The sequence below is a fragment of the Strix aluco genome, chromosome W, assembly GCF_031877795.1.
Source record: "Strix aluco isolate bStrAlu1 chromosome W, bStrAlu1.hap1, whole genome shotgun sequence".
In the NCBI taxonomy this organism is placed as follows: Eukaryota; Metazoa; Chordata; class Aves; order Strigiformes; family Strigidae; genus Strix; species Strix aluco.
In genome coordinates this window covers 45023997-45045372 of record NC_133970.1, presented here as the reverse complement: position 1 = coordinate 45045372, position 21376 = coordinate 45023997, and the positions used below count along the sequence as shown (strand labels likewise).

At 42.6% G+C, this 21376-nt stretch overlaps 1 protein-coding gene across 1 annotated transcript in view; it reads left to right on the top strand.

Annotated features, from left to right (window-relative positions):
* Positions 1-3114: 3114 nt before the first annotated feature.
* The window catches only part of LOC141917583 (prolactin receptor-like), a 29653-nt gene continuing 11391 nt past the window's right edge, over positions 3115-21376 (top strand). The window contains exons 1-2 of the mRNA XM_074810906.1: positions 3115-3144; positions 10232-10341. Of these exons, the coding sequence (XP_074667007.1) occupies positions 10272-10341 (70 nt within the window). The 5' untranslated portion in view covers positions 3115-3144; positions 10232-10271. The remainder of the gene's footprint in view (positions 3145-10231; positions 10342-21376) is intronic.

Genomic DNA, 21376 nt, shown 5'->3' with positions numbered 1-21376 from the left:
ATAAGCTAGGAATAAATGGTCACACTTTTATGCAACATGGTTGTTATTGTGCACTTGTTGATTTGGAGATTTTCTGTTTGTATATACTGTTGTATACACAAAATTGTGAAGCTATTCTAGGTATACGCAGGGATAAAAAAGTAAGCACTCTTGCACAAATCAGAGTTTTTGAGACCTAAAAAAGAGTTCATGACCTTTTCCTTTCATATGCTTCTATGCATACATCAGTATTTTCAAGTACCAGTTTCACCCTTCAAAGAATGAATTTTGTTTAAGCAGTTAAAGAATTGAGCAATGAAATTAGAGTTGGAAACTGAAATAATGGAATAGATTTTGAAATGCACTGCCCATCAACAACTTCTTTCAATTCACTAGAGGAGCAATGTACCAGAAATTGCTATTAAAAAACCTGCCTTCTTGATTTGGTTTTCATATCACAGATAAAAGCAGGCTTTGAGAAGTGGCTAAATGTTACTGTGTTTATTTAACCTTCCAACATCTGGGGCATTGCTTATCTCTTGTCTGTATAGGATAATACAGCATTCTGACTGCACTTACAACTTCTGTCAAAGGGCAGTAACGTGTCCATATATGAGATTAATGGTTGTGTGTTCAGATCTGTATGCCTGTGTCTCTCAATCTGTGTGATTCTTGATACCTGTCTTGAGTAGCTCACAATATACTCCAGAACAGAGAAATGAGATCTGCATTATCATGTTATTTCATTGGCAGTAGGCATCTGAAGAAGTTTAGGAACATTGCAGAGGTGGCTGTTGAACTGTGTCCTTAGTGTATATTATTCAGCAGCATTTAACTATGAAGAATTGATCTGTATTATTGAACAGCTAGCAAATTTTGTACCAGTCAGCATACTTCATAGAAAGTAGCTATGTAAATGAAAAGTAGGATAGCAAATGTTTAAATGTAGCTAGGGCTCTGAAAATGAGCAAAAAAAGTAGAAAAACAGTATATATAACCCAGTGGACTTCTATGACTCATTTGGTCTACTTATTTCTAAAATGTATGTTTACATCAAAAGATTTCTAAATACCTCAATTACCTATTCATATTGTCTGCAACTAATTTGCCCTCTTAAGGTCCTATTGCTATTTGTGCTGTCTTGAAAGTCCACCTCAAGGCAATCCTCAAAATCTGTTTTTCATCCAGATAGTAACTTTGCAAGCTGAGTCCCCTACACTCTCTGAGCTGCACTTGGGGCAAAACTCCAGAGAGGAGGAAGGAAAGGTGCCTCTTTACCCACTTTCATGGCTGGTTCTTAAAGCCTTAATAGTTTTTGTGTTCTTAAGCTGCTTCACAGCTTTTTTTGTTCTGTGTGTTGGTGATAGCCACCCAAGACTGTTATATTAGCAGCCTTATCAGAGGTGTAACCATTGTTTTCCCATACACTCTGAGAAGCCCACAAATTTCAAGTGGAAGAAGACATTAAGGGAGACAGAGATCTGACTGTTCTGGCTCAAGGTTTCTATCATGCCCAGTTAAACAAACAATCTGAATTTGCTTTGAAAGTCTGGTGCCAGTATCTATTAAACAGTGTCAGATCATATATTCAACATACTGTCGGTGGAGCAACTCAAGAATTAAATCAAAAGAGCAATTTAAATGTAGTTGTGTTATTCTTCAATGATTTTTCTATTTAAATTATTGTGGTGGTTTGACCTTGGCTAAATGCCAGGTACCCACCAAGTCGCTCTATCACTTCCCCCCCCTTCCCCTTTTTTTCTCAACAGGGCAAAGAGGGGAAAGAAAATAAGATAGGAAAAAACCCCAACCCTTGTGGGTAAAACAAAAGCAGTTTTAATATAAGCAAAGCGAAGCAAAGGTCCGCGCATGGAAGCAAAAAAGCGCAAACAGATTTATTCTCTACTTCCCATGAACAGGCGATGTCGGGCCTTCTCAGGAAGCAGGGCTCCCATACGCGGAGGGGTTGCCTCGGAGGACCAAGGGTGACCCCCACCCCCTTCCTCCTTTCTCCCAGCTTTATACTGAGCAGCCGTCAGATGGTCTGGAATATCCCTTTGGTCAGTTGGGGTCAGCTGTCCTGGTTGTGTCCCCTCCCAAGATCTTGCCCACCCCGTCCCACTGTGGGAGGGGGGGAAATGTCGGAAAGAGCCTTGGTGCTGTGTAAGCACCACTCAGCAGTAGCCACACCACCAGGGTGCTATCAACACCCTGCCAGCTCCCAGCATCAAACACAGCACCATGGGGGCTGCTACAGGGGAAAACCAATTCCAGCTCAGCCAGACCCATCAACCCATCAACAATAACAACTGAAGGTGTGGATCCAAGTTTCAGTAAAAATGACTTTTATATCAAGTGAAAAGATCAGGTTTTATGTAAGCAAGGATTTAAAAGCCTGTGCTGTTATTACCTAAAGTAAAACCCACAGTTACGGCATTTTTTCTTCCTGCCATTTCATAAATTTCAACATAAGGTTTTTATTTCAGGGATTGTGGAAGAAATATTGGGGTTTAAACACAAAATGAATGTTTTTACCATTTGAAATATGATTGGGTAACTGGGTGCCTACAAAAAATGAATAATTAAAGTTGATTGTAGTGGGATATAAAACAAAATGGGCTGATGTTACAGAGGCTGATAGTTGATTTCTAGTGATCTAAATTACCATGCTTAAAATTATTTCAGCTGTTAGTAAAATCTACTAGTTTACTGCAATTTACCATGAAGTCCACCATACAAAGGGCAAGCATGAAGGTTCCTGATGTTTATGCCTTTTCTTTGATTCCTTGTAAATATCAAATACTTCTAAAAGAAATGGCATTGATATTTCAGATTTATGACCTTCACATTTTCTTTTCTTTTTTTTTGACATTTTGTGAGATAGCCTCTGTCCAATTAAAGCATTCAGATCTGACATTTCAGATGCTTGGGCATAAAAAGTCATTTTTGTCTACCTGCAGTTATCAAAACTTTTGAATTTCAGTCAGTTTTCTCTTAGGTGAAAATCAGATGATTTTGCTTGCAAGCAGTTCTGATGTGACCACTCCAACACCCCGCCTTCATACCTTCCCCTTTGGCCCCTAAATTGGATGGAGGTTTTATAATCTTCTAGAAGCATGCCATTTCAAAGGCAGAGAACTCCAGTGCTGACTCCAGTGTTCCAAGGTGAAGTCATTACCCAGTATAACAAAGCTTATAAAACTTGGTAATTATAGTACACACCATAGGTCCAATCTGAGACTGCATGCAAAAAAGGAAAAATTTCACATCCACTGAAGCCATACAGTAAAGTAAATCAAGAATATTTACTGAAAAAACAGATGTAGCCTGATGCGTCGATACATGCTATAACCAGAAGTCCTTCATTCATTCATTTCATTCATGCCAAAAGATTACTTGTTCTTTCCCCCTACTGTGTCCTTCTTCATTGTCTCTTTCCCTCAGATTCACTCCATAAACCTTTCACATTTTTCTCTGTTCCCTTTGCTTCTTTCAAAGTCCTATTCCTTTGCTTCCTGTAAAGTTTTAGTCATTTTAGTCTCTCTGCTATAAACTTCCTCACCTCTAGATGAGCATCTTCCCCCAAAAATGTCAAAATAGTAAGACACTTCGTGCCATTGCATTGCTCATTGAAATTCTGTATATAATTAAAGATTATCAGAATTTTTTCATCGCAACATGTTTTCATTAGAAAAAAAGTTACAAACTGAAATTATTTGTATATTTGCTTAGATTTCAGAAAATGTTCTACTGGAAAATTTCAAAACAAAATGTTTTATGTTGAAATTTGGTGATATTTCTTCATTTTGGAATTTTGAAAATTTGCATGCATTGCCTTTGGTTGAAAAAGAATTTGTGACATTCTGAAGTGAATTTTCTAAAACTGATTCTTCATATGCAGTTTGCAGTTTATGGTATATTTTGAAATTATTTTTAGATTAAAATAATCTTAAATTTCAAAACAAAAATATTCAAGTTTTGACATGCTTATTATATCCCTTTCTTCCACTCAGTATTCTTCCTGTTGTCTTGGCCTTTCTTGTCAGTTTAGATGTTGAGTTTTAAAATAGTTTCAGGTTCAGTTCTGTAAAATCAATAGGAGTTAGGTGCATAAATACTTTGATGGAAAATTGAGTGTCTAAAATATTTTCAAGGATCTGGGGTTTCATGATTTTTCTTTTTCAAAAATGACTTAAGTCTTTCAGACTGAGGAGTTCATCTCCATGGGCAAGAGAAATTGTTCCATTCATCATCACATATTGACTGCTAATCAAAGGAAGGACTACAAAGAGTCATTAAGAGAAGGTTTGTTTAAGAGAGAAATTTAAGAAAAAATATATTAGAAACCCTGATATAGGCTTTTCAGGTGAAATCTAAAAGAGCTTGTAGGTGCTTCCAGTTTATGCAACACAGAAATATGAAGTGCTTGGTCCCAAGAAATTAATTGGATGTCTAACTTTCCTTATATAGCCAACAGAAGGAACTAAGCATCCCCACAAAGCACTCCACAAAACCTACATGCTAAAAATATCCACCTGGAATCAGTCACAAGAAATTCAGAACAGAGGCATGTCTGAACTCCCTATCTTCTCTGGAGCTTATACACCTCCATGGAGGCTATACTGAGTGCCTGAGAGATTCAGAATCTGGAGACTTCTAATTAGGTCTCATTCAGAGAGGGAAAACAGAGCTCTGGACACACTGCACATTCACATCTTTAATTTTCAGTATAATCCCAACCATCACTGTCATTCAGAAACACATCTAGTGATAGTGATGCCCAAGTCTTGATTAGGGACATATATCAGTGTTGACATTTGAGAACTCAGTGTGGGAAGGCAGATTCATGCGATGCCCACGTTGAATGCATGGCCAGTAGGATTCTGGGTGGTATAGCAGACGCTCACATTCTTGCTTTATTTTGTTCTTTATTTGTACTTGGTTTCATATAGCTGTAGTTCAGCCTTTCAAATGGTAATGAACTGTAGTGTTTTGAGACCTTAAATTGCCTTCCCCCAAGCCTGAAAGACAAATGCTGCTTATCATCATAACTAGTGGGAATGTGAATCTTGTTCGCTACAGATTGGTAAAGTACTTTGGGCTTTAGATTTCTTTGGGAGCACAAGCAAAGCTTGTGATGGACAAAATGTCATTGACAGTTGATGCTATACATTTGTTCCTCTTCCTGCAAGCCTGAAAACATTGCAGATAAAGACATTTTTTTCCACCTGTGCAGGACTGAGTAAAGACTTCTCTGACAAACTCAAGAAAAGCATCCATCAGCATAACCAAGAAAGAGAGAGAAAAGAATGTATGAACTAGAACTCAAGTAGGACAAGAACATTTTTCTCTCAACCCTGCTCCATAGCACCTGATTTCAGTATTGGCATTTAACTTTCAGCTTCATCTAGTAGCACTGTAAGCACAGTTTTCAAACCTACAATTTAATAATATTATTAATTGCAGAGTAGGGTTATTTTACAGGAATATCTAGCACTTCTGTATATTCTAAAACCCCAGTAATCATTTCCAACTCCATCAAGGTGCACTGTTTTCTGGTGTGCAGTGTGCAGCTGTTCTATACTATATAATAGCTGTATTAAAAGGGAAAATTCAACTATAATGTCAGAACATAATAACTTTGTTATAATTAAATCAAAACCTTCAAAAAGGAAGCATATGATCTTTTATTTATCAGTTACTCAACCCTTGGTTTTGCATGACATTCTGGCAAATGAATGTCCACTGTGCCCCTTACAAAGGAATGCATTCAGTCCTAAAAGTGATGCCTTCCCTCACAGCATTTTCAATATTGCGAGTTACCCTTTTATGAAAACATTTTCAAGCCATAGATAGGCAACGCACACTTCTGATATAGTTTTGACAGTCATCATTATTTTTTCTGTTTGAATCATACAATCATAGAATGGTTTGGGTTGTAAGGGACCTTAAAGATCATCTAGTTCCAACCCCCCTGCCATGGACAGGGACACCTTCCACTAGCCCAGGTTGCTCAAAGCCCCGCCCAACCTGGCCTTGAACCCTTCCAGGGAGGGGGCAGCCACAACTTCTCTGGGCAACCTGTGCCAGTGTCTCACCACTCTCACAGGAAAGAATTTCTTCCTTATATCTAATCTAAATCTACCCTCTTTCAGTTTAAAAACGTTACCCCTTGTCCTCATGTTTCTTGTAGGCCCCCTTTAAATACTGGAAGGCCACTATAAGGTTTCCCTGGAGCTTACTCTTCTCCAGGCTACACCACCCCAACTCTCTCAGCCTGTCCTCACAGGGGAGGTGCTCCAGCCCCCTGATCATCTTCGTGGCCTCCTCTGGACCCACTCAAGCAGGTCCATGTCCTTCTTATGTTGGGGGCCCCAGAGCTGGACACAGTACTCCAGGTGGGGTCTCACAAGAGTGGAGTAGAGGGGGAGAATCACCTCCCTTGACCTGCTGGTCACACTTATCTTGATGCAGCCCAGGATACAGTTCGCTTTCTGGGCTGTGAGCGTACATTGCTGGCTCATAGTCAGTTTTCCATCTACTAATACCCCCAAGACCTTCTATGCAGGGCTGCTCTCAACCCATTCCTCACCCAGCCTGTATATGTGCTTGGGATTGCCCAGACCCACGTACAGGACCTTGCACTTGGCCTTGTTGAACTTCATGAGGTTTGCATGGTCCCACCTCTCAAGCCTGTCCAGGTCCCTCTGGATCGCATCTCTTGCCTCCTGCGTGTTGACCGCACCACACAGCTTGGTGTCGTTGGCAAACTTGCTGAGGGTGAGCTCAATCCCTCTGTCCATGTCTCCAACAAAGATGTTAAACAGCACTGGTCCCAATACCGACCCCTGAAGAACGCCACTCGTCACTGCTCTCCAGTTGAACGTCGAGCCTTTGACCACAACTCTTTGAGTGCGATCATCCAGCCTATTCCTCATCCACCAAGTGGTCCATCTGTCAAATCCACATCTCTCCAATTTAGAGACAAAGATGTTCTGCGGGACAGTGTCAAATGTTTTGCACAAGTCCAGGTAGATGACGTCAGTTGCTCTTCCCTTATCCACCAGTGCTGTAATCCCGTTGTAGAAGGCCACCAAATTTGTCAGGCATGATTTGCCCTTAGTGAAGCCATGTTGGCTGTCACCAATCACCTCCTTATTTTCCATGTGCCCTAGCATAGTTTCCAGGAGGATTCGCTCCATGATGTTGCCGGGCACAGAGGTCAGACTGACTGGCCTATAGTGACCCTGGTCTTCTTTTTTTCCCTTTTTAAAAATGGGGGTTATGTTTCCCCTTTTCCAGTCAGTGAGAACTTCACTGGACTGCCATGACTTCTCAAGCAAATATTTTAAAAAACCAAGACATTTGAACCACAAATACCAAATACCAGGCAACCATGGAAACACAGTCACTGAAACAAATGGAATATGGTTAATATGCCTGGAGCCTCCTGGCCACCGCTCTGCTGTTTTCTTTCAGAAAGCAATACAAATATCATAATGAAGCTTTTCTAAGATGCTTTTAAGCATGATCTTCAAATAAAAAGGTTCTGATAATTCTTTAATACAAAATATTTTGAAAGCTTTAAATCCTGAATGTAAAATAGGACATCCAGCCATCTCATACTTCTGCACAGTTTTTAAACTGTTAATAATTCAAGGTATTTAACTTGAATTGAAACACTGGCCTGGAATGCATATATTGGATCACGAAGTCCAGTCCTCAGCTATAACAAACAACCATGTCATATATATTTCATAATAGATCAGACTACCTGGGAAAACTACAGGGGATTTTTGCTTTTGGAAGATTATTCCAGAAACTCACTGCTGTGATGATGACATTTTTCTCTCATTTTTTGAGCTAATTATGGCTATCTATTCTTGTTCCAATATTTGCTAGAGTTTACACATTCTTATTTTCCCTCTTTTGATGCTAATCCCCTGCTATGTTTATGGAAGATAATCTTTGCATGGAGTAAAAAGCCAATTCTTTAAATCATCATAATGAGACAGCCTCTGTGTCCCCTGCTTATCTTTGTAGCTGTATTCTAAATCTGTTCTAAATAAGTTAACCTGTTGTATTTTTCCTGAGTATAGGTGACCAGAATTGTACATAGGTCCATATTCCTCCCCTTTATCTCTCCTGTTCTTTTTCACAACCACATTACAGAAGTGGTTCAATGATCATCTAATTTTTAAAAAACAAATGCGCCCAAGGAAAAATATTTGTTTTTAAATGCATTCATTTCATCCTATTTCTATTCATTTCATTCTTTAGGTCTTCAGTTGCCAAAATTATCCTGCTTTCCTTGCAGAGTGCTCTAATACAGCTCTTTCTTGATGATACCTCTCTATTTTGTCGTATTGATAAACTTCATTCTTTTACTCATTGTAATCATTTTCTCTTATCTTGCATTTCGTCACACAGAAAAGATACGCCTGTAAAACAAAAACAAACAACCATGGTACCAGTTCCCTATAGGAAAGTACAGTATGAGTCTCAGTTTGAAAGTGCTATATTTTGCAAATGTTCCAACTATTTTTGGAAATAATAAAATATTGTAACTGGTATCATATGTACATGAAATGATTACTGTTTATAGTTCATTATTTCACCGTCACTTGAGAAAAATGTGCCTCTTTCTTGCATGACCTCAATGGTCTGTGTTCTGCATTATATAACACCAAGTTTTTAGCTCATTTCTGAAGTTAAACACTAACATTTGAGCCTGCCATTTGTTTACAGTCATAAAATTTGCATGTGCTTACACAAAACTGGAATTTATATTTTATTGGTCTTCTCTCCACTGACTGTATATGCACAGATTGCTGTAAGTGAGTTTAAAACTAACACAGATGCAATTTTGCAGCATGTAGCTCAGCTGCATGTGTGAAATGTGCCTAGATATTCAGAAGGGGTATATGGAAATGGAGCCAACTGTTGTTCTTCACCACATTGTTCACAGTAAACATATTTTAGACTCATTTAAATTAACTGATACTTCATTTGCCTTTGTGCTTGAAAAACATTTATGTGCTGACAGGTTATAGATTCTTGATACTGAAAATGAATTGCATAATGAAAATTGAGTCATCTGATAAACCACAAAGAACTTTTCCTCAGCAAAGAGACAGCTTGTTCCCACACTGTGCTACACTGAATGGGTTTCAAGCACACAAATACCTGTCAGATGTGCTTGGCTGGAGTGGAAAACTGAGGTAAGGAGCTTCCTTTTTAGATAGTAAATTGTCCTTCTTTAGTTTCAATGAGTGAGGTTGGCTAATGAGAATCTAATAGCCAACTTCAGTCAGTCACCATCTCCAAGCAGGAAGCACATTGGTGGAAGAAGCAGGAGGTTTGCTTTAAGTCATTCTGTCTTTCCTTCAGGCTAAGCAGATTTAGCAGCAACAGGCACTCCTGATCACCCTGAGCTGTAGCCTGAATTCTGAGGTCATCTAGTGGTATCAGTCCACTGCAGGAACTGGGTCTTCACAGCTGGTGACTTCCCACCTGAACCACTGTATTTCAGATGAGTTCTGCAACACTGCCTCTGGCCTTTACAGATTGAAAAAGAATAATTGCATCCCATCTTGCATTTTCATCTGATAAATTAACTGTGAAGTTACGCTACTTTTTCATTGGCTTCTTTTCTCTGATCTTGTCATTTCCACTTTACTGCAAAATTAAATGCAGTAAAAACAATGAGTTGAATGCACAGCAAGAGTAGCATTCTTCAGCTCAGCTGATCTTGAAATTCCCAAATATTCAGAAGTCATGAGATTGGCTCAAAAATCATAAACATATAAATAAATTTTGGATATTTTTTATTTGCCTTCTGTTTTCAGGACCTTCAGAGTTCAAATATGTTGAGCTCTTCTTTGTATCAACAGGGATAAAAGTATATCTTTTGTTACTATAAGGCTCAGGTAAATTAATGAGTTTAAAAGTTAGGGCTTTAAGAAAAGCTCCCAGTATCCCAAGATGGTAAGTAAATATGCAAGATTTGTTAATGCTATGGAACTGTAATCCCAGCACTGCTAACCATTCAAAGACCTTCAGGAAGACCTACTTACTACTCTCTGATTCAGGTTTTCAACTTCTGAAGTGGAAATGTAGCTGTTGTTGTGCCTTTTTGAGAAACAACAAGAATCAATTAGCTGCAATTCAAAAAGGACTTTGATCAAGCCAAGTGATACATATTACATGTTAAGCATTGTTATTGACTATTGCATGATGGTGTATTTTTCAGTGAGTCCTTAATCTGATATTCCCTATGAGAAGCAGACACCATGAAGCAGAAATTGATATCATCAGTTCAAATTATTTTGTTACTTGCTCTGACTGCAGTGGGTCTGACTGGTGAGTACAGCACTTCCTGAAACACTTGTTTTTCTTTAAAACACTTTCTATAGAAAAGTCTGAGGCTTTACCTGATCTATCCTGACCATCACTGGAGCCTGTACACATTTAAATTACTTTCTTTTAAAGTTTTAGCAACTTTTCTCCTTTAGTCAAAGTGAATGTGTTTAATTTGCCTTTTAACTTGCTTTTGAAGATTTTTTTAAAATTGCTTTGTGCTCTTTCTGGAAAATTCTCTTTCCATTCTTTTGTTGACATATTCCTATGTATAAAAAAGGGAGATAAAAGTGTTCATCCTGAACAACTGCAGTAAAAATCACAATGAAGCATTTATGGCAATAGTGTTTGACACTCACTGGAATGTTTCCCAGAGATGGGATTATATATAGGTTTAAAGTTAAACATTTTAAATTTCTTTGCTGAATTTAGGCCATTACTGGAAAGTTATCTGCTTTGCTTAATTTCCTAAACTTTTAACTTTTAAAATAATTTTATTTCAGTGAAGAAAAAAATCTATGAATGTCCAGACTACTGAATGTCAGGTCCCAATTCCTGCTACTTTGATAAAAACCACACTAATCCCTGGACAACGTATATCATTGTAATGACAATGAATGAGATTATTGGAAGTAACAGCTCAGATCCTCAGTATGTGGATGTGACCTCCATGGGTAAAAAGGGAAGAATGAAATGGAAAACAAACTAGGAGACATATGTGATTTTTACACCCAGAACAAGTAGTGGTGAAAGATTTCTTTCCTCATGATGTGAAACTTGCTGTGGAGGAGTGTTTATCTACAGATGATCTAAAATATGCATCTGTAATTTATGTGAAAAATGCATTTTACTTAAAAATTAAGTAACTACATATGTTATAATAATTTTAATTTTGGCTGAAAAATTGGCTCCAGTTTCTAGTTATATCCAGTATTTCAATTAGACTCAATGACAGTTTATAGGTCCCTAGCACTGCAGATTATAAAACTTTCAAATTAGGTCAAGCTACCTGAAATGTCCCAGATTAAATTTTCCAAATGAAAACATATTTCTGGCTGCTGGCATTGCAGTCTTGGGGGGGGGGGGGGGGGAAGAAATAACTGCCTAAGCACTGGAGTTTTTGTAGTATTTCATGTTCCTAATTCCATTCTGCTTTCTGTATACACATACTCTACACATTGTAATGATAAATGTACTTAGTCTTTTTAGCTATGAAATATCTGACATTTAAATTTTGCAAGAGTGCCTAATGAAATTATGATTTACATTTCCTTAGCCTGACAAATTAAGAGTAAAGTCTAAGATTTGCTGATACTGTGGTAAATCATCAGTCAGTTAAATATTATTAGGGAGAAAGGAAAAAAGGCTATTGTACTGTTCCATAACAGAAGTGCTGAATGATCTGAAATTAATGTGATTAAATACAAAACTATAAAGGAGATACATTTTCTGAGAGAAAATTAAATCATTAATGGCAAATTTTTCATTTATACAGTTCAGCCAGATTCTCCTGTGATCCTCTCTCTAGAAACAAAAACATCTGCTAGTATAATGTCCCTTTGGGCAAAATGGTCACCACCTCCATTACCTGATGTCAGCCCTATTTTGCATATATATCACTATGAGTTACAACTAAAACCTGAGGAAAAGGAAGACTGGGAAATAATAAAATAATATATTTACATTATATATAAATAAATGTGAGCCGTCTCCAGAAGGAAGTGGAAGACTTGGTTACCCAGGATATGGAGAAGGCTGAGGTACTCAATGACTTTTTTGCCCCAGTCTTCACCTGCAAGTGCTTCAGCTACACCATCCAAGATACAGAAGGTAAAGGCGGGGACGGGGAAAATGAAGAACTGTCCACTGTAGGAGATCAGGTTCAAGACCATCTAAGGAACCTGAAGGGGCACAAGTCCATGGGACCTGATGAGATGCATCCGCGGGTCCTGAGGGAACTGGCGGATGAAGTGGCTAAGCCACTATACATCATACTTGAGAAGTCATGGCAGTGAAGTTCCCACTGACTGGAAAAGGGGAAACATAACCCCCATTTTTAAAAAGGGAAAAAAAGAAGAACCGGGGAACTACAGGTCAGTCACTCTCACCTATGTGCCTGGCAAGATCATGGGGCGAATCCTCCTGGAAACTATGCTAGGGCACATGGAAAATAAGGAGGTGATTGGTGACAGCCAACATGGCTTCACTAAGGACAAATCATACCTGACAAATTTGGTGGCCTTCTACAACGGGATTACAGCACTGGTGGATAAGGGAAGAGCAACTGACGTCATCTACCTGGACCTCTGGAAAGCATTTGACACTGACACACACGATATGGTTGTCTCTAAATTGGAGAGATGTGGATTTCTCAGATGGACCACTTGGTGGATGAGGAATAGGCTGGATGGTCGCACTCAAAGAGTTGTGGTCAAAGGCTCGAAGTCCAAGTGGAGACCAGTGACGAGCGGCGTTCCTCAGGGGTCTGTATTGGGACCAGTGCTGTTTAACATGCAGACCAGACCAGCTTCATAGGGAAGTCTGCTGCCTCCCTGTGGGTCTCACAGAAACATGGTGGGATGTCTCCCATGACTGGAGTGCGCCTGTTGAGGGCTACAAGCTCTTTAGGAGGGACAGACAAGGAAGGAGAGGTGGTGGGGTGGCGCTGTATGTTAGGGACTGTTATGATTGCTTTGAGCACAAGTGTAGTGAAGACAGGGTAGAGTGTCTTTGTGTTAGAATCAGGGGGAAGGCCAACAGGGCAGATGTTGTAGTAGGAGTCTACTATAGGCCACCCACCCAGGACAGAGAGGTGGATGAAATATTCTATAGGCACTTGGGTGAAATCTCACGATCGCTTGCCCTTGTTCTTGTGGGAGACTTCAACTTCCCAGACATCTGCTGGAAATACAGCACAGCAGAGCGGGACCAGTCCCGGAGATTCCTGGAATGTGTGGGAGATAACTTCCTGATGCAGCTAGTGAGTGAACCAACCAGAGAAGGTGCCCTGCTGGATCTCCTCTTTGTGAACAGAGAAGAATTGATGGAGGATGTGGTGGTCAGAGGATGACTAGGGCACAGCGATCACGAAATAATAGAGTTCTCTATTCTTAGAGAGGCCAGGGGAGGGGGCAGCAGAACTGACATCCTGGACTTCCAAAGGGCTGACTTTGACTTGTTTGGGCACCTGCTTGACAGGATCCCTTGGGAGACGGTCCTGAAGGGTATAGGGGTCCAGGAAGGCTGGGCACTCTTCAAGAAGGGACTCTTAATGGCTCAGGAGCAGGCAGTCCCCAGGTGCTGTAAGAGAAGCCGGCAACAGAGAAGACCACCCTGGCTGAACAGGGGGCTTTGGCTGGAACTCAGGGAGAAAAGGAGAGTTTACAGCCTTTGGAAGAAGGGGTTAGCCACTCACAGTGATTACAAAGAGGCTGTGAGGCTATGCAGGGCGGAAATCAGGAGGTCTAAAGCCCAGCTAGAAATTAATCTGGCTTCAGCAATCAAGGACAACAAGAAATGTTTCTATAAGTATGTGAGCAGCAAAAGAAAGACCAGGGAGAGCCTCCATCCCCTGCTAGACGCAGGAGGAAACATGGCAACGAGTGATGAGGAAAAGGCTGAGGTCCTTAATGCCTTCTTTGACTCAGTCTTTAATAGCAAGACCAGTTGTACTGAGGGAATCCAGCCTCCTCAGCCAGAAGACAGAGACTGGGGGAACGACCCCCCCACAATCCAGGAGAGAGTCAGTGACCTGCTGCATCACATAGACATACATACACAAGTCTATGGGACCGGATGGGATACACCCGAGGGTGCTGAAGGAGCTGGCTGGGGTGCTCGCCAAGCCGCTTTCCATCATTTACCAGCAGTCCTGGCTGACCAGGGAGGTCCCGACAGATTGGAAACTGGCCAATGTGACGCCCATCTATAAGAAGGGTCGGAAGGATGATCTGGGAAATTACAGGCCTGTCAGCTTGACGTCGGTGCCCGCAAAGCTGATGGAGCAGCTCATCCTGAGTACCACCATACAACACATGCAGGACAACCAGATGATCAGGCCCAGTCAGCATGGGTTTATGAAAGGCAGGTCCTGCTTGACAAACCTGATCTCCTTCTACGACAGGGCGACCTGCTTATTGGATGAGGGAAAGGCTGTGGATGTTGTTTACCTTGACTTTAGCAAGGCCTTTGACACTGTTTCCCACAGCATTCTCCTGGCAAAACTGGCTGCTCGAGGCTTGGATGGGCACACACTTTGGTGGGTAAAAAAGTGGCCAGATGGCCAGGTCCAAAGAGTTGTGGTGAACGGAGTTAAATCCAGTTGGTGGCCGGTCACGAGTGGTGTCCCCCAGGGCTTGGTTTGGGGCCACTCCTGTGTAACATCTTTATTGATGACCTAGATGAGGGGATCGAGTGCACCCTCAGTAAGTTTGCAGATGACACCCAGTTGGGTGGGAGTGTTGATCTGCTCAAGGGTAGGGAGGCTCTGCAGAGAGATCTGGACAGGCTGGAGCGATGGGCTGAGGCCAACTGGAGGAGTTTCAATAAGGCCAAATGCCGGGTGCTGCCCTTGGGCCACAACAACCCCCAGCAGTGCTACAGGCTTGGGGAGGAGTGGCTGGAGAGCTGCCAGTCAGAGAGGGACCTGGGGGGGTTGATTGACAGCTGGCTGAACATGAGCCAGCAGTGTTCCCAGGTGGCCAAGAAGGCCAATGGCATCCTGGCCTGTATCAGAAATAGCGTGGCCAGCAGGGACAGGGAAGTGATCTTACCCCTGTACTTGGCACTGGTGAGGCCGCCCCTTGATGACTGGGTTCAGTTTTGGGCCCCTCACTACAAAAAGGCCATTGAATGACTCGAGCGTGTCCAGAGAAGGGCAACGGAGCTGGTGCAGGGTCTGGAGCACAGGTCTTATGAGGAGCAGCTGAGGGAACTGGGGTTGTTTAGTCTGGAGAAGAGGAGGCTGAGGGGAGACCTCATCGCCCTCTACAACTCCCTGAAAGGAGGTTACAGAGAGCTGGGGATGAGTCTCTTGAACCAAGTAACAAGCGATAGGACAAGAGGGAATGGCCTCAAGTTGCGCCAGGGAAGGTTTAGACTAGATATTAGGAAACATTTCTTTACAGAACGGGCTGTTGGGCATTGGAATGGGCTGCCCAGGGAGGTGGTGGAGTCCCCATCCCTGGAGGTGTTTAAGAGTAGGGTCGACTTAGCGCTGAGGGATATGGTGGAGTGGGGAACTGTTAATGTTGGGTTGATGGTTGGACTGGATGATCTTCAAGGTCTTTTCCAACCTAGATGATTCTGTGATTCTGTGAACATCTTTGTCGGGGACATGAACAGTGGGATTTTGTGCACCTTCAGCAAGTTTGCCAATGACACCGAGCTGTGTGGTGCGGTCGACACGCAGGAGGCAAGAGATGCGATCCAGAGGGACCTGGACAGGCTTGAGAGGTGGGCCCATGCAAACCTCATGAAGTTCAACAAGGCCAAGTGCAAGGTCCTGTACGTGAGTCTGGGCAATCCCAAGCACAAATCCAGCCTGGGCGATGAGTGCATTGAGAGCAGCCCTGCAGAGAACGTCTTGGGGGCATTAGTGGATGGAAAACTGACTATGAGCCAGCAATGTGCACACACAGCCCAGAAAGCCAACTGTGTCCTGGGCTGCATCAAGAGAAGTGTGGCCAGCAGGTCGAGGGAGGGGATTCTCCCCCTCTACTCTGCTCTTGTGAGACCCCACCTGGAGTGCTGTGTCCAGCTCTGGGGCCCCCAACATAAGAAGGACATGGACCTGCTTGAGTGGGTCCAGAGGAGGCCACGAAGATGATCAGGGGGCTGGAGCACCTCCTGTATGAAGACAGTGTTGGTGTTGTTCAGCCTAGAGGAGAAACACTCTGGAGAGACCTTATAGCAGCCTTCCAGTACTTAAAGGGGGCCTACAGGAAAGATGGGGAGGGACTCCTCATCAGGGACAGTAGTGATAGGATGAGGGGTAACAGTTTTAAACTGAAAGAGGGTAGATTTAGATTAGATATAAGGAAGAAATTCTTTACTGTGAGAGTGGTGAGACACAGGAACAGGTTGCCCAGAGAAGCTGTGGCTGCCCCCTCCCTGGAAGGGTTCAAGGCCAGGTTGGACGGGGCTTTGAGCAACCTGGGCTAGTGGAAGGTGTCCCTGCCCATGGCAGGGGGGGTTGGAACTAGATGATCTTTAAGGTCCCTTACAACCCAAACCATTCTGTGATTCTATGATATTTATTTTATAAATGTTCTTTTCAGTGAGTTCTCTTGTCTGAGTTTAACTGGTATTATAAACACTTTAGTTTCACTATGGATAGCAAAATTAATATAACCAAATCAGATTAAAGGAAGAGAAATTCTGTAGTGGTTTGTAGTGACAGTGAAATTCAAGGTATTTGTATAATTTTCCTAAGGTCATATACTAAAAAAAAAGTAAAACCCCCACTATTTAGTCCACTGATTTAATACTTAATTGTAATTTTCATCAATGTGTCTGTTCCCAAGTATCACAGCAAGGGAATGTTCAGTTCACATAGTTTAAACCAAATCAGGATCAAAGCAGTTTATCAACTCATTAAGATGTAATTAATCAGAAATCAGTTAACTATGCAGTCAAGGTCAGTATCAGCAATATAACAGATACATCACAGTACTGGGCACTTAAAAATGTTAATAGACATTACAAATTTATAAACACATTTTATAAGTAGTGCCAGAAACATGCTATATACATAAATTACTCTCTCCCAGAAAGGATAAATTACAAACACGCTGCACCCTTCAGGGAGTACAAACTCCCCTATTTATAGCCCCTTCTGCAGGGGACATGAATGCTTTAACTTAATATAAACCCATGCCCCTTCCTACAGTCTACTAAGCCACACACCAAAGAGAAAGCACCCACACAGTCACATGCATACACCCATGGTGTGGGTCCCTGTCTGCTGCAGCCCACACTATCTGGAGTGCAGCTACTCACAGTATCAGCAAGGGAGGCTCCTCTGTCTGACCCAGGCAGAGGTCATGATACTAGCAGAGCATCTTCTGATAGCATCAGGCTAAACTTTAGCTACTGCTGTTTCTCATGTGTGTGTATACACACCCACTAGTCCAAATTTTCATGCTTCTTTAATACTGCTTTTCAAGCTGAACTTTTTTGTTTCAGAAGTCTCTCAGTCATTCCCTAATTACTATTTAATTGGACTGGAGTCATTATCTTCTTCAACATGATCAGTTGGGGGCAATCCCTCTCTCAGAAAGTTTGGGGTGTCCTACTCACACACACACTATTTACATTGACATTCCCAGCTGTTGCCATTTTGCTAGGAGTGAGCCACAGTACTCCCACAGCTGAGATACCAGGATAAAATATCATTCTTAAAGTCATGGTCAGATGGTCTCAAGGCTACCTATATTATTGTTGCCTTGTCAATGGAGAAAGTTATGTGTCTTGAAAGACTTCTGGAGATTAAAAGAGACTAAGGCACTTAATGATCACTGAAACTAGCTACTAAGAAGCATTACACAGAGGATTTATCTGTGGCTTGGACTACCTATAGTGTTCCTTGCATTGTGGATCTGATGGAGTACTAACTTATAAGAAGTCTACAGTTAACTATATGTTCTCAAGTACCAGAATCTCAGGGTCAATGAAGTGAGTTTTTGTGTTAAGTCAGTCACTACCTTTGCTTCTTTGTAATTAACATCTTATAAAATACCTGACTGAAACCCTTGCCTTTCAAAAGTCAGTGGCCCAATTCTTTATTATTTTTCCAGTCCATTTTCTTTTCCAAACAATACCTGTTGAAGTGCAGACACAGTACAAAGTGATTAGGTTACATGCTGGGGTAAAGTATGTTGTTCAGGTCTGTTGCATGTTAGACCTTGGAGAATGGAGTGAATGGAACTCTGAAAGATGCATTCAAATCCTCATTTGTGAGTGGATAATTGCTGTTCTGTTGACTGTGTTTAAATTCTAGCCAGTTCAGTGTTGTGAAAGGTGCCTAAATGGCAGCTCTGAAAACCCAGTTCCTCACCCAGATACTTCATAGTGCTGGAGGAACAGCTTAGTGCATCTTACTGTATTTTGTGTGTAATTGTGTATTTAGTCTTGTTGATCTACCTCGGCCTTGGCCTCTGCTGAAACTGACTATGACAAACAGGCTGTGATTTACTAGAAAGTCACTTCTAATAAAGATATGCCTACATAATTGTCATGGTTTAAACGCAGCTGGCAGCCAAAAACCACGCAGCCACTCTGTCACCCTCCTCTGCCTGGGGGATGGGGAAAGGAATTGGAGGGGTAAAGGTAGGGAGACTTATAGGTTGAGATAGAAACAGTTTAATAATTGAAATAAAATAAAACAATAACAGTAATAGAAAGTACAAACGGGTAATGCACAATGCGACTGCTCACCACCTGCTGACCCAGACTGAGCAACCACGCAAACATGCAGCAGTCCAGGTCCCAGGCTGCAGGGAGTGCCTGAGCCTGTCAGTGCTGTTGGAGGGCCACAGTGACAGTGCCTGTGTGCGCTGCGACCAGCTGGATGACCTGCTCAGCCTGGTGGCAGAACTCAAAGAAGAGGTCGAGAGATTAAGAAGTATTAGGGAATGTGAAAGGGAGATTGATTGGTGGAGTTCCACCTTGGCACACATGAATCAACAGGAGCAAATAGAGACTCCAGGCAAGGCAGGTGATCCCTCACCCTCATGCTACCAGGCAGAAGGAGGGGACTTAAGAGATGAGGGAGACTGGAAACAGGTCCCTGCTCAGGGAGGCAAGAAAATTCTCTCCCAACCTCCCTCACCCTCCATGGTGCCTCTTCACAATAGATTTGGGGTCCTGGAACTTTTGAATGAAGACATGGAGGAAGAGAATGAGACAAACAATGAGGAAGATCAAGGACCACCAAGGCCAGGTCACTCTAGAAAAGGTATTAAAACCAGCTCTGAAAGGAACCCCAGAAGAGTCATTGTAGTGGGGGACTCCACTCTGAAGGGTGTCGAAGGCCCCATATGCAGACCAGACCCGCATCATAGGGAAGTCTGCTGCCTCCCTGGGGCCCGCATCAAGGACCTCACAAGAAGACTCCCCTCTCTAGTTAAACCCAAGGACTATTACCCTCTTCTGGTTTTTCAGGTAGGTAGTGATGACATTAGCAGGAGAAGTATTAAATTAATGAAGCGAGATTTCAGGACCTTGGGGAAACTGATCAAGGGGTCGGGGGCACAGGTTGTGTTCTCCTCCATCCCTCCAGTTGGGGGGATGGATGAGGATGAACACCGAAGAACACAGCAGATGAATTCGTGGCTTCAAGACTGGTGTCACCGTCAGGGCTTTGGTTTTTTCGATCATGGGTTGGTATACAGGGCACCAGACCTCTGGGCCTTACATGGGAAACACTTGTCCCAGAAGGGGAAGAGGATCTTGGGGCAGGAGTTAGCTGGGCTCATTGACAGAGCTTTAAACTAGATCTGAAGGGGGAAGGGGGGAAAACATCAGCCCATCTGAAGTGCATGTATACCAATGCACGCAGCATGGGTAACAAACAGGAGGAGCTTGAAGGGGTGATGAAACAGGAAAATTATGATGTTGTGGCTATCACAGAAACATGGTGGGATGCCTCCCATGACTGGAGTGCGCCTGTTGAGGGCTACAAGCTCTTTAGAAGGGACAGACAAGGAAGGAGAGGCGGTGGGGTGGCGCTGTATGTTAGGGACTGTTATGATTGCTTTGAGTACAAGTGTAGTGAAGACAGGGTGGAGTGTCTTTGTGTTAGAATCAGGGGGAAGGCCAACAGGGCAGATGTTGTAGTAGGAGTCTACTATAGGCCACCCACCCAGGACAGAGAGGTGGATGAAATATTCTATAGGCACTTGGGTGAAATCTCACGATCGCTTGCCCTTGTTCCTGTGGGGGACTTCAACTTCCCAGACATCTGCTGGAAATACAGCACAGCAGAGCGGGACCAGTCCCGGAGATTCCTGGAATGTGTGGGAGATAACTTCCTAACACAGCTGGTAAGAGAACCAACCAGAGAAGGTGCCCTGCTAGATCTCCTCCTTGTGAACAGAGATGGACTGGTGGATGATGTGGCAGTTGGAGGACAACTAGGGCACAGCAATCATGAAATAATAGAGTTCTCTATTCTTAGGGAGGCCAGGAAAGGACTAAGCAGGACTGACATCCTGGACTTCCAAAGACCTGATTTTGTCTTGTTTAGGCACCTGCTTGACAGGATCCCTTGGGAGACGGTCCTGAAGGGTATAGGGGTCAAGGAAGGCTGGGCACTCTTTAAGAAGGAAGTCTTAATGGCTCAGGAGCAGGCAGTCCCCAGGTGCTCTAAGAGGAGCAGGCAGCAGAGAAGACCACCCTGGCTGAACAGGGAGCTTTGGCTGCAACTCAAGGAGAAAAGGAGAATTTACAGCCTTTGGAGGAAGGGGCTAGCCACTCACAGTGATTACAAAGAGGCTGTGAGGCTATGCAGGGCGGAAATCAGGAGGTCCAAAGCCCAGCTGGAAATTAATCTGGCTTCAGCAATCAAAGATAACAAGAAATGTTTCTATAAGTATGTCAATAGCAAAAGAAAGACCAGGGAGAGTCTCCATCCCCTGCTAGATGCTGAAGGAAACTTGGTAACAAGTGATGAGGGGAAGGCTGAGGTCCTTAATGCCTTCTTTGCCTCAGTCTTTAATAACAAGACTAGTTGTATTGAGGAAATCCAGCCCCCTCAGCCAGATGATAGAGACGGGGAGAACGACCCCCCCGCAATCCAGGAGAGAGTCAGTGACCTGCTACACCACATAGACACACACAAGTCTATGGGACCAGATGGAATACACCCGAGGGTGCTGAAGGAGCTGGCTGGGGTGCTCGCCAAGCCGATTTCCATCATTTACCAGCAGTCCTGGCTGACCGGGGAAATCCCGACAGATTGGAAACTATCCAATGTGACGCCCATCTATAAGAAGGGTCGGAAGGATGATCCAGGAAATTACAGGCCTGTCAGCTTGAC